We start from the raw sequence: 13,521 nt of genomic DNA on the forward strand, positions 1-13,521 counted from the left end.
AATCTCGTTTTCACTACTATGGTGGCTACAAATGCCTCACCTTCTCTAGTGCCGCAGGTTCGGAATTCAGAACTGGATCCTTCTAACCACGGATGCAAGTCTCAGAGGTTGGGGCGCTGTCACCCAAGGGGAAACCTTCCAAGGAAGGTGGTCAAGTCTGGAATCCATTCTTCCGATAAACATTCTGGAAATAAGAGCAGTGTACAACGGTCTTCTACAAGCGGCACATCATCTGCAAGATCAGGCCATTCAGGTGCAGTCGGACAATGTAGCAACGGTGGCCTACATAAACCGACAGGGCGGAACGAAGAGCAGGGCTGCAATGTCGGAGGTAACAAGAATCCTCCTTTGGGCAGAAAGACACGCAGCGGCGCTGTCAGCAATCTTCATTATGCAAGTGGACAGCTGGGAAGCGGATTTCCTCAGCAGACACGATCTCCATCCGGGAGAGTGGGCCTCCATCCGGAGGTGTTCATAGAGGTGACAAATCTTTGGGGTGTACCTCAAATAGACATGATGGCCTCCCAACTAAACAAGATGTTTTGGAGGTACTGTTCCAGGTCGCAAGACCCACAGGCAGTGGCGGTGGATGCCCTGGTAACTCCATGGGTTTTCAAGTCAGTGTACGTGTTCCCTCCAGTTCTAAAACTCGTAAATATAACAAGAGTTCAGGCAATCCTCATTGCTCCGGACTGGCCAAGAAGAGCTTGGTACGCGGATCTTCTGGAGTTACTGCTGGAAGATCCAAGGCCTCTTTTTCCTACGCGAGGACATTATGCAACAAGGGCCGTTCGCTTATCAAGACTTACCACGGCTACATTTGACGGCATGGAGGTTTATCGCCGGATCTTAGCTCGGAAAGACATTCCGTCCCAGGTTATTCCTACCCTGATATAGGCTAGGAAAGTAGTAACGTCAACACATTACCATCGTATTTGGAAAAAGTATGTGTCTTGGTGTGATTCCAGGAAGTTTCCTATGGTGGAGTTTCAACTTGGACGGTTCCTTCTCTTCCTGCAAGTGGGTGTGGATGTGGGCCTGTGTTTGGGATCCATAAAGGTCCAAATTTTGGCATTATCCATTTTCTTCCAGAAACCATTGGCTGCCCTCCCTGAGGTTCAGACTTTCTTGAAAGGGGTTCTGCACATCCAACCTCCCTTTGTGCCTCCTACCGCACCCTGGGATCTTAACGTGTTGCAGTTCCTGCAATCAGATTGGTTCGAGCCTTTACAGGAGGTTGAGGTCAAGTTTCTCACTTGGAAGGCTTTCACACAGTTGGCATTAGCATCTGCTAGACGTGTGTCATAATTGGGGGTTTTGTCCTGTTAAAGCCCCTACTTAATTTTCCATGAGGATAGAGCTGAGCTCAGGACGCATCAGCAGTTTCTTCCAAAGGTTGTGTCTGCTTTTCATATCAACCAACCTATTGTGGTGCCAGTGGCTACTGACTCCTCAATTCGCTATAAGTCCTTGGCTGTTGTGAGGGCTTTGAAGTTCTATGTGAAGAGGACTGCTCGTCACAGAAAGTCGGACGCTCTGTTTGTACTTTATGATCCCAACATGATTGGGTGTCCTGCTTCTAAGCAGACAATTTCTCGCTTGATCAGGCTTACTATCTAGCATGCTTATTCTGCGACTGGATTGCCGATTCCAAAATCGGTTCAGGCCCACTCTACCCGTAAGGTTGGTTCTTCCTGGGTTGCTGCCTAGAGTGTCTTGGCTTTACAACTTTGCCGAGCGACTATTTGGTCAGGGTTGAACAGGTTTGCTAAGTTCTACAAGTTCGATACTTTTGCCTCTGAGGATCTAAAGTTTGGTCAATCAGTTCTGTAGGAGCCTCCGCGCTCTCCCTCCCGTACTGGGAGCTTTGATACATCTCCATGATACTAATGTGGTCCCCAGCATCCTCTAGGACGTAAGAGAAAATAGGATTTTAATTACCTACCGGTAAATCCTTTTCTCGTAGTCCGTAGAGGCTTCTGGGCGCCCGCCCAGCACTTCGTTTTCCTGCGGTAGTTACTTGGTTCAGTACTGCCTTGTTACTTGGTTAAGTACTGTTCAGCTGTTGCTGACTCGTTCAAGCTCGTTAGCTTGGTTTGCCTTATTATGTGTTAGCTGGTGTGAATCTCGTCACTATCTGTATATTTCCTTCTCTCGAAGTATGTCCATCTCCTCCAGCACAGTTTCTAGACTGATTCTGGTAGGAAGGGCATAGAGGGAAGAGCCATCCCACACTATTAAACTCTTAAAGTGCCCATGGCTCCCAAGGAACCCGTCTATACCCCATGGTACTAATGTGGACCCCAACATCCTCTACAGACTACGAGAAAAGGATTTACCGGTAGGTAATTAAAATCCTATTTTTGGATCTAAAATCGTTGAACCCGTTCTTACGAGTGTTCAAATTCAAGATGGAGTCTCTGAGAGTGAGCTCAGGTCTGGAGGAGGGGGAATTCCTAGTGTCTCTAGATATCAAGGATGTGTACCTTCACATTCCGATCTGGCCCCTTCATCAGGCTTATCTCCGTTTTGCACCGCAGGACTGTCACTACCACGGCACCGAGGGTGTTCACCAAGGTGATGGCAGAGATGATGTTTCTCCTTCACAAGCAGGGAGTGAACATAAGTCTGTACCTGGATGATCTTCTGATAAAGGCTCAGTCCAGGGAGAGGTTGCTGAACAGCATTGGCATCACAACCAAACTACTCCTGGATCACGGGTGGATTCTAAATCTTAAGAATTCTCACTTAGAGCCAACTCTGAGGCTCCCATTTCTGGACATGCAGTCGTAGAAAGTTTTTCTTCCGTTGGAAAAGGCATTGGTAATCCAGTTGATAGTTTGGGATGTCCTGAAGCCAACCCAGATATCTGTGCATCTATGCATTCGCCTTCTGGGGAAAATGGTGGCCTCTTACGAGGCTCTTCAGTACGGAAGGTTTCATGTCAGACCCTTCCAGCTCGACCTGTTGGACAAATGGTCCGGATCTCATCTTCGCATGCACAGGAGGATCCATCTGTCGCCAAAGGCCAGAATCTCCCTTCTCTGCTGGCTACAGACTTCTCACCTAATCGAGGGCTGACGGTTCGGGATTCAAAATTGGATTCTGCTAACCACGAACGCAAGCCTCAGAGGATTGGGAGCAGTCACCCAAGGAGTGCAGTTTCAGGGATGGTGGTCAAGTCAGGAAGTCATCCTGCCAATCAACATTCTGGAACTCAGGGCTATATACAACGCCCTTCTGCTGGCCTCAAATCTTCTTCATGATCGGGCCATTCAGGTCCAGTCGAACAATGTGACAGCAGTGATGTACATAAACTGACAGGACAGAACGAAAAGCAGAGCTGCAATGTCAGAGGTGTCAAGAATTCTCCTCTGGGCAGAAAAAACACGCTGCTGCATTGTCGGCAGTCTTCATTCCGGGAGTATACAACTGGGAAGCAGACTTTCTCAGCAGACACAACCTTCACCCGGGGGATTGGGGCCTTCACCCGGAGGTATTCAGGTGCTTGACACGTCGGTGGGGATGTCCACAAATCGACAAGCGGTATTGTTCCAGGTCGAGAGACCCACAGGCATTGCCGGTGGACGCTCTGACGACTCCATGGGTCTATCAGATGGTGTACGTGTTTCCTCCACTTCTGATCCCAAGAATTCTGAAAATAATAAAAAGGGGAAAGGTTCAAGCAATTCTCATTGCTTTGGACTGTCCAAGAAGGGCCTGGTACGCGGACCTTCCGGAGATGCTCCTCGAAGATCCATGGCCTCTACCTCTTCGCAAGAATCTTCTGCAACAGGGCCCGTTCGTCTATCAAAACTAACCAGGGCTACATTTGACGGCATGGAAGTTGAATGGCTGATTCTAGCCAGGAGGGGCATCCCTGACGACGGGTGGTCTTCTGTTTGCCGGCGGTCGGGCTCCCGGCGCTCAGTATACCGGCGCCGGGAGCCCGACCGCCGGCATACCGACACTTATTTTCCCTCGTGGGGGTCCACGACCCCCATAGAGGGAGAATAAAATAGTGTGGCGCGCGTAGCGCGCCACCGTGCCCGTAGCGTGGCGAGCCCGCAAGGGGCTCATTTGCGCTCGCCAAGCTGTCAGTAAGCCGGCGGTCGGGCTCCCGGCGCCGGGATGCTGGTCGCCGGGAGCCCGACCGCCGGCCAGCCGTAGTGAACCCCCAGCGACTAGGTCATCCAGACTGTGATCCAAGCCAGGAAGGGGGTAATGTCTAAACATTACCACCGTATTTGGAAGAAATACATCTCTTGGTGTGAGAGCAGAAAATATTCTGCGGTGAAATTTCGTCTGGGACGTTTCCTGCTTTTTCTGCTGTCTGGTGTGGATGTGGGCCTACGTTTGTGCTCCATAAAAGTCCAGATTTCGTCCTTGTCCATTTTCTTTCAGAAACAATTGGCTTCTCTTCCTGAGGTCCAGACATTCTTGAAAGGTGTTCTGCACATCCAACCTCACTTTGTGCCTCCCATGGCACCTTGGGATCTCGATTTGGTGCTGCAGTTCCTGCAATCGGACTGGTTTGAACCGTTACAGGAGGTAGCTGTACAAGATCTTACGTGGAAGACCGTCACACTGTTGACATTGGCTTCAGCAAGACGTGTGTTGTATCTGGGGGCGTTTTCTTACAAGAGACCGTATTATTTTTCCATGAGGATAGAGCTGACCTCAGGACTCGTCAGCAATTTCTTCCTAAGGTGGTGTTTGCTGTTCACATCAACCAAACTATTGTGGTTCTGTTTGTTACCGACACCTCTGTTACTTCAAAGTCTTTGGATGTTGTGATGGCTATGAAGGTGTATGTGAAGAGGACAGCTTGTCACAGGAAATCAGACTCTGTTTGTTCTTTACGATCCCTATAAGATTGGATGTCCTGCTTCAAAGCAGTCAATTGTGCGCTGGATCAGGCTCACTATCCAGCATTCTTATTCCACGGCAGGATTGCCGGTTCCTAAATCTGTACAGGCCCACTCTGCTATGTCGGTGGGTTCCTCTTGGGCGGCTGCCCGGGGTATCTCTGCCGAGCAGTTACTTGGTCAGGTTTGAACACGTTTGCAAAGTTCTACAAGTTCGATACTTTGGCCTCTGAGGACCTTCAGTTTGATCAATCAGTTCTGCAGGAGCCTCAGCACTCTCCCACCCGGTATGGGAGCTTTGGTACTTCCCCATGGTACTAAATGGATCCCCAGTATCATCCTGGACGTAAGAGAAAATAGGATTTTAATTACCTACCGGTTAATCCTTTTCTCGTAGTCCGTAGAGGATACTGGGCGCTCGCCCAGTGCTTCGTACTTCCTGCACTGTTACTAAGTACTTTTGTTTTGTTCAGCTATGCTGTTCCTGTTTCAAGTTTGGTTAGCTTGGCTTTCCTCTTGTTTGTGTGTGCTGGTTCGGAATCTCACCACTATCCTTTTTATATCCTTCTCTCAAAGTATGTCCGTCTCCTCAGGCACAGTTTCCTAGACTGAGTCTGGTAGGAGGGGCATAGAGGAGCCAGCCCACACTATCAAATTCCTAAAGTGCCCATGGCTCCTAGTGGACCCATCTATACCCCATGGTACTAAATGTATTCACAGTAGCCTCTACGGACTACGAGAAAAGGATTTGCTGGTAGGTAATTAAAATCCTTTTTTTAACATGCAGTATTTTCCCGATTTCCCATTGAATTGCCGATCATCTGTGCCCGAAGAGCGGCGGATCTGGTCGGCAGAACAGGATATCTGACCAGACTCTCTAAATGCAGTTGCTGATGTATGTGGCATACTGTATCTGGTGCAGACTGTTGGCCCCAGAAATACCATGATTATAGATGAAGTAGACTGATTATAGATGAAGTGCCATGATATACCATGATTATAGATGAAGTATGGGAGCACCACGTATCTGTGGTGCTCCCATACATATCAAGACTATACCTACTTATTTTTATGAAAAAGGTCTATTCTTACTGTTGATAATGGTAACTGCTATAGCTGATGCTACACTCAAACTACTATTGTGTTAATTTACATTATCTACCCATAATGTAACATTACTTGTATGCTGCTTGAGAGGTGGGTATGTAGATTTCAAAGACAGGCACCATGTGGGCCACTGCTTACACTATCCAGTGGAATGTTGGCAATGCGCGAATGTGTCCTTCTATATCACTGCTACATTCGCGCCAAATATCCCCTCAGTGTTCCAGGTCACCTTTTTTTGCAGCAAATGCTTTGATGCAACTAGGACGCACCAGGAGACTGTGCTGATTAGTTTAATTTGATATGTGACACTTATATATCAGTGTTCTACAATTCCATGCCGCTGTGCTTGATGTATAGACACAGTCGCAAACAGATATACAAGTGTCGCTTATCAAGTTTATCAGTACAGTCTCCTGGTGCATTTTAGTCACGTCGCATTGCAACTAAGACGCATTTTCAGCAGCTGTATGAGGACACGTATAGATGTACTCAGCAATTCGAGAGCCACATTGAATAGACGTTCAGATTATAGATGCATTGCTAATTTCAAAGAAGGAGGAAAATCCTGTCCAGTCCCTTCTCAATATTCTATATATTAATAGAAGAAGGACGCCTTTTACGAATGACCTACTTCGATGATATCTTTGTCTGATCTGGGCACATCATATACCAAATTAAAGGTCTTGTGTAGATTTGCAAAAAATTAATGGCATTGTAATGGTTTGCTTTGTTTTAGAGTTATGTGGCAAGATATCTGCCTGCCATTTACAGTGCATCACCATTGTACTCTGGAAAATGTGACAGTTGGTGAACTATCCCTGTGGACCTGTTGGTTGACCTGGAACATGCGACCTTTGCCTGGTTAAAAGCAGGCACATCAGCTAGTTGTCTTTAATTTCATTATTTTATTGTGGATTTTCTTCACAGCACAAACATGAGCGCCCAAGAAAGCCAAAGAGCATCCGCATTTATGAATCTCATGTTGGAATTGCATCGCCAGAAGGAAAAATAGCATCCTATAAAAATTTCACAGATAACGTGCTGCCAAAGATAAAAGAGCTCGGTAAGTACAGTGAGAACGGTTTGTGTGACTCCTTCTGCCGCTACTTTCTCTCTTTTACCTTGTGGTTAGTATATGTTCCCTCTCCAAGGCAATAAATGTTCACCTTGTGTCATTTCCTCAAGAACTATGCTTTATATCCTGTATTACTGCATATGGGCTCATGCTGAGTGATACATTTAGTCTTTAGCTGCTATTCTGTACCTCCAGCCATGAGAAAGGCAGGTCATTTATTTCTCAAAGTTCAGGGAAAGAAACATTTTTCTTGTCACAGTTCTACATTTATTTGGAATTGTTTTGAAAACCTAGATATAAATAAATATACTATATATATATGTATGTATGTATGTATGTATGTATGTGTGTGTATGTATGTATATGTGTGTGTATGTGTATATATATATATATATATATATATATATATATATATATATAATTCATTTCATTTGTATCATAAGCCGCACTCATGTTTTCCATATATGAACATCCACTGGGGTGTCAACCAAGGAACCACGGACTGGGGTATCTAATTGTAGAGAAGAATGAAAATAAATAAATAAATAAATAAATTAATAATAATAATAATAATAATAAATAAATATATATATATATATATATAATGTATGTGCGTGTATATGATATAGGGTGCTCTTCAGGTTGCTGACTGTCGGGATCCCGGCGCACAGTATACCGGCGCCGGAATCCCGTCAGCCGGCATACAGACAGGTTTTTCTCCCTCATGGGGGTCCAAGACCCCCCTGGAGGGAGAATAAATAGCGTGGCGCGCATAGCAAGGAGCTCATTTGCGCTCGCCACGCTGTTGGTATGCCTGCGGTTGGGCTTCTGGCGCCGTTATGCTGGTCGCCGGGAGCCCGGTCGCCGGCATACCATACCACACCGATATATATGTGTGTGTGTGTGTACTGTGTATGTATAGTATAATATAGCAACAGGATGTATGCAGTGCCTCTTGAAGGACTTTAACCAGTGTAGTAAATAGCAGGCGTCAAGAACCTGTCTTGTCGTCAACGTTTCTTTTATTTACATAAATTTCTGTATTTCTGTATTTCTCTAAAGTCCTAGTGGATGCTGGGGACTCCGTAAGGACCATGGGGAATAGACTGGCTCCGCAGGAGACTGGGCACTCTAAAGAAAGATTTAGTACTATCTGGTGTGCACTGGCTCCTCCCTCTATGCCCCTCCTCCAGACCTCAGTTAGAATCTGTGCCCGGACAGAGCTGGGTGCTTTTAGTGAGCTCTCCTGAGCTTGCTAATAAGAAAGTATTTTAGTTAGGTTTTTTATTTTCAGAGAGCTTCTGCTGGCAACAGACTCTCTGCTACGTGGGACTGAAGGGAGAGAAGCAAACCTACTAACTGCGGCTAGGTTGCGCTTCTTAGGCTACTGGACACCATTAGCTCCAGAGGGATTGAACACAGGACCTGACCTTGTCGTCCGGAGCCGCGCCGCCGTCCCCCTCGCAGAGCTAGAAGACAGAAGCCGGCAGAAGCGGAGAAGACATCGAAATCGGCGGCAGAAGACTCCTGTCTTCACATGAGGTAGCGCACAGCACTGCAGCTGTGCGCCATTGCGCCCACACTAACCCACACACTCCGGTCACTGTAGGGTGCAGGGCGCAGGGGGGGGGGGGGGGGGGCGCCCTGGGCAGCAATTGATACCTCCTAGCGAAAGCTGCATATAGACAGTGGGACACTGTTATATGTATGAGCCCCCGCCATTTATTTTACAAAAAATCGCGGGACAGAAGCCCGCCGCTGAGGGGGCGGGGCCTTCTTCCTCAGCACTCACCAGCGCCATTTTCCTTCCACAGCTCCGCTGAGAGGAAGCTCCCCAGGCTCTCCCCTGCAGAATCACGGTAGAAGGGTAAAAAAGAGAGGGGGGGCACATAAATTTAGGCGCATTAATCATAATACAGCAGCTACTGGGTAAACACTAAGTTACTGTGTAATCCCTGGGTTATATAGCGCTGGGGTGTGTGCTGGCATACTCTCTCTCTGTCTCTCCAAAAGGCCTTGTGGGGGTCCTGTCCTCATTTAGAGCTTCCCCTGTGTGTGTGGTGTGTCGGTACGCGTGTGTCGACATGTTTGACGAAGAGGGCTATGTGGAGGCAGAGCAAGTGCAGTTGACTGACGTGTCGCCGCCGACGGTGCCGACACCTGATTGGATGGATATGTGGAAGGTGTTAAATGATAATGTAAACTCCTTACATTAAAGGTTGGATAAAGCTGATACCTCGGGCCAGTCAGGGTCTCATCCCATGCCTGATCCTACAGCGCAGAGGCCCTCGGGGTCTCAAAAGCGCCCACTATCCAAAATGGTTGACACAGATGTCGACACGGATTCTGACTCCAGTGTCGACGACGATGATGCAAAATTGCAACCGAAAATTACAAAAGCTATACGTTACATGATTATAGCGATGAAGGATGTTTTACACATATCAGAGGTAAACCCTGTCCCTGACAAGAGGGTTTATATGTATGGGGAGAAAAAGCAAGAGGTGACTTTTCCCCCTTCACATGAGTTAAATGAGTTATGTGAAAGAGCGTGGGATTCTCCAAATAAGAGAGTCCTGATTTCCAAAAGGTTACTTATGGCGTACCCTTTCCCGCCAGAGGACATGGTGCGCTGGGAATCCTCCCCTAGGGTAGATAAAGCTCTCACACGCTTATCTAAGAAGGTGGCCCTGCTGTCGCAGGATACGGCCACCCTAAAGGATCCTGCAGATAGAAAGCAGGAAAGTATCCTGAAATCTGTTTATACACATTCAGGGACTCTACTGAGGCCGGCAATTGCGTCGGCGTGGATGTGTAGTGCTGTAGCAGCGTGGACAGATAATCTGTCTGAGGAAATGGATACCTTGGACAGGGATACCATTATACTGACCCTGGGGCATATAAAAGACACTGTCCTATATATAAGGGATGCCCAGAGGGACATTTGCCTACTGGGCTCTAGAATTAATGCAATGTCAATTTCTCTGACGTCCTAGTGGATGCTGGGAACTCCGTAAGGACCATGGGGAATAGCGGCTCCGCAGGAGACTGGGCACATCTAAAGAAAGCTTTAGGATCACCTGGTGTGCACTGGCTCCTCCCCCTATGACCCTCCTCCAAGCCTCAGTTAGATTTCTGTGCCCGACGAGAAGGGTGCACACTAGGGGCTCTCCTGAGCTCTTTGTGAAAGTTTTAGTTTAGGTTTATTATTTTCAGTGAGACCTGCTGGCAACAGGCTCGCTGCATCGAGGGACTAAGGGGAGAAGAAGCGAACTCACCTGCGTGCAGAGTGGATTGGGCTTCTTAGGCTACTGGACATTAGCTCCAGAGGGACGATCACAGGTTCAGCCTGGATGGGTCACCGGAGCCGCGCCGCCGTCCCCCTTACAGAGCCAGAAGAGCGAAGAGGTCCGTAAAATCGGCGGCAGAAGACGATCCTGTCTTCAGATAAGGTAGCGCACAGCACCGCAGCTGTGCGCCATTGCTCTCAGCACACTTCACACTCCGGTCACTGAGGGTGCAGGGCGCTGGGGGGGGCAGCGCCCTGAGACGCAATAAATCGATAAAAAAACCTTATATGGCTAAAATAAATGCATCACATATAACTCCTGGGCTATATGGATGCATTTAACCCCTGCCAAAACATACAGAAAAAGGATGATAAGGACGCCGAGAAAGGGGCGGAGCCTATCTCCTCAGCACACTGGCGCCATTTTCCCTCACAGCTCAGTTGGAGGGAAGCTCCCTGGCTCTCCCCTGCAGTCACTACACTACAGAAAGGGGTTAAAAAAGAGAGGGGGGCACAAATTAGGCGCAGTATATAACAATACAGCAGCTATAAAGGGAAAAACACTTATATAAGGTTATCCCTGTATATATATAGCGCTCTGGTGTGTGCTGGCAAACTCTCCCTCTGTCTCCCCAAAGGGCTAGTGGGGTCCTGTCCTCTATCAGAGCATTCCCTGTGTGTGTGCTGTGTGTCGGTACGTTGGTGTCGACATGTATGAGGAGAAAAATGATAAGGAGACGGAGTAGAGTGTCTGAAATTGTGTTGTCACCCCCTAGGGGGTCGACACCTGAGTGGATGTACTGTTGAAATTGCGTGACAGTGTCAGCTTTGAATAAAAGACAGTGGTTGACATGAGACAGCCGGCTACTCAGCTTGTGCATGTCCAGACGTCTCATACAGGGGCCCTAAAACGCCCGTTACCTCAGATACAGACGCCGACAGGGGTACTGACTCCTGTGTCGACGGTGAAGAGACAACCGTGATTTCCAATAGGGCCACACATTGCATGATTGAGGCAATGGAAAAAGTTTACACCTTTCTGATAATATGAATACCACCAAAAAAAGGGGTATTATGTTTGGTGAGGAAAAACTTCCTGTAGTTTTCCTGAATCTGAGAAATAAAATGAGGTGTGTGATGATGCGTGGGTTTCCCCCCGATAACAATTGATATTTTCTAAAAAGTTATTGGCAGTATACCTTTTCCCGCCAGAGGTTAGGGTGCGTTGGGAAGCACCCCCTAGGGTGGATAAAGCGCTCACACGCTTGTAAAAACAAGGGCTCTACCCTCTCCTGAGATGGCCGCCCTTAAGGATCCTGCTGATAGAAAGCAGGAGTGTATCCTAAAATGTATTTACACACATACTGGTGTTATACTGCGACCAGCAATCGCCTCAGCCTGGATGTGCAGTGCTGGGTTGGCGTGGTCGGATTCCCTGACTGGAAATATGATATCCTAGATAAGGACAGTATATTATTGCCTATAGAGCAATTAAAAGATGCATTTCTATATATGCAGGATGCACAGCGGAATATTTGCCGACTGGCATCAAGTATAAGTGCGTTGTCCAATTATTCCAGTAAAGTGGTCAGGTGATGCGGATTCCAAACGGCATTTGGAAGTATTGCCTTAAAAGAGGGGATGTACCCCAGGTCGCCTCTCAAAATAAGACGCCGTATTATCAGGCGCAGTCCTGGTTGGCAAGCGGACAAAAGGGTTCCTCTTTTCTGCTCGTGACAGAGGGAGAGGAAAATGGCTGCAGAGATCAGCCAGTTCCAAGGAACAGAAACCCTTTTCCGACGCTGCCAAGCCCTCAGTATGACGCTAGGGCTTTACAAATTCAGGCACGGTGGGGTCCCGTTCTCAATGAATTTCAGTGCGCAGTGGGCTCACTCGCAAGTAGACCCCTGGATCCTTCAGATAATATGTCAGGGGTACAAATTGGAATTCGAGACGTATTCCCCTCGCCGTTTCCAAAAGTCTGTTTTACCGACGTCTCCCGCTGACAGGGAGGCAGTTTTGGAAGCCATTCACAAGCTGTATTCCCAGCAGGTGATAATCAAGGTACCCCTCCTGCAACAGGGAACGGGGTATTATTCTACACTATTGTGGTACCGAAGCCAGACGGCTCGGTGAGACCGATTTTAAAATCTAAAATCTTTGAACACTTGCATACAGAGGTTCAAATTCAAAATTGAGTCACTCAGAGCAGTGATTGCAAACCTGGAAGAAGGGGACTACATGATGTCTCGGGACATCAAGAAGGCTTACCTTCATGTCAAAATTTACCCTTCTCACCAAGGGTATTGTCAGGTTATGGTACAGAACTGTATCAGTTCGGACGCTGCCGTAGGGATGGTCCACGGCACCCCGGGTCTTTACTGAAGTAATGACCGAAATGATGATATTCCTTCGAAGGAAGGGAATTTTAGTTATCCTTTACTTGGACGATTCCCTGATGAGGGTAAGATACAGGGAACAGTTGGAGATCGGTGTAGCACTATATCAGGTAGTGTTGCGGCAGCACGATTGGATTTTCAATATTCCAAAAATCGCAGCTGGTTCCGACGACTTGTCTTCTGTTCCTAGGGATGATTCTGGACATAGTCCAGAAAGAAGGTGCTTCTCCCGGAGGAGAAAGCCAGGGAGTTATCCGAGCTAGTCAGGAACCTCCTAAAACCGAACCAAGTCTCAGTGCATCAATGCACAAGGGTTCTGGGTAAAAATGGTGGCTTCCTACGAAGCAATCCCATTCGGCAGATTCCACGCACAGTGGAACCTTCTGGACAAATGGTCCGGGTCGCATCTTCAGATGCTTCAGCGGATAACCCTGTCACCAGGGACAAGGGTATCCCTCCTGTGGTGGTTGCAGAGTGCTCATCTTCTAGAGGGCCGCAGATTCGGCATTCGGGACTGGGTCCTGGTGGCCACAGATGCCAGCCTGCGAGGCTGGGGAGCAGTCACACAGGGAAGGAATTTCCAGGGCTTATGGTCAAGCCTGGAGACATCTCTTCATAAAAACATTCTGGAACTAAGGGCCATTTACAATGCCCTAAGTCAAGCGAAACCCCTGCTTCAGGGTCAGGCGGTTTTGATCCAATCGGACAACATCCCGTCAGTCGCCCACGTAAACAGACAGGGCGGCACGAGAAGCAGGAGGGCAATGGCAGAAGCTGCAAGGA

The 13,521-nt window shown here is 47.8% G+C and overlaps 1 protein-coding gene across 2 annotated transcripts in view; it reads left to right on the top strand.

Annotated features, from left to right (window-relative positions):
• The window catches only part of GBE1 (1,4-alpha-glucan branching enzyme 1), a 446,779-nt gene that overhangs the window by 155,925 nt on the left and 277,333 nt on the right, over nt 1–13,521 (top strand). For both annotated transcript variants that reach the window (XM_063956309.1, XM_063956310.1), the window contains exon 6: nt 6,903–7,038. In XM_063956309.1, the coding sequence (XP_063812379.1) occupies nt 6,903–7,038 (136 nt within the window). The remainder of the gene's footprint in view (nt 1–6,902; nt 7,039–13,521) is intronic.

This window comes from Pseudophryne corroboree, chromosome 2, assembly GCF_028390025.1.
Source record: "Pseudophryne corroboree isolate aPseCor3 chromosome 2, aPseCor3.hap2, whole genome shotgun sequence".
NCBI lineage: Eukaryota > Metazoa > Chordata > Amphibia > Anura > Myobatrachidae > Pseudophryne > Pseudophryne corroboree.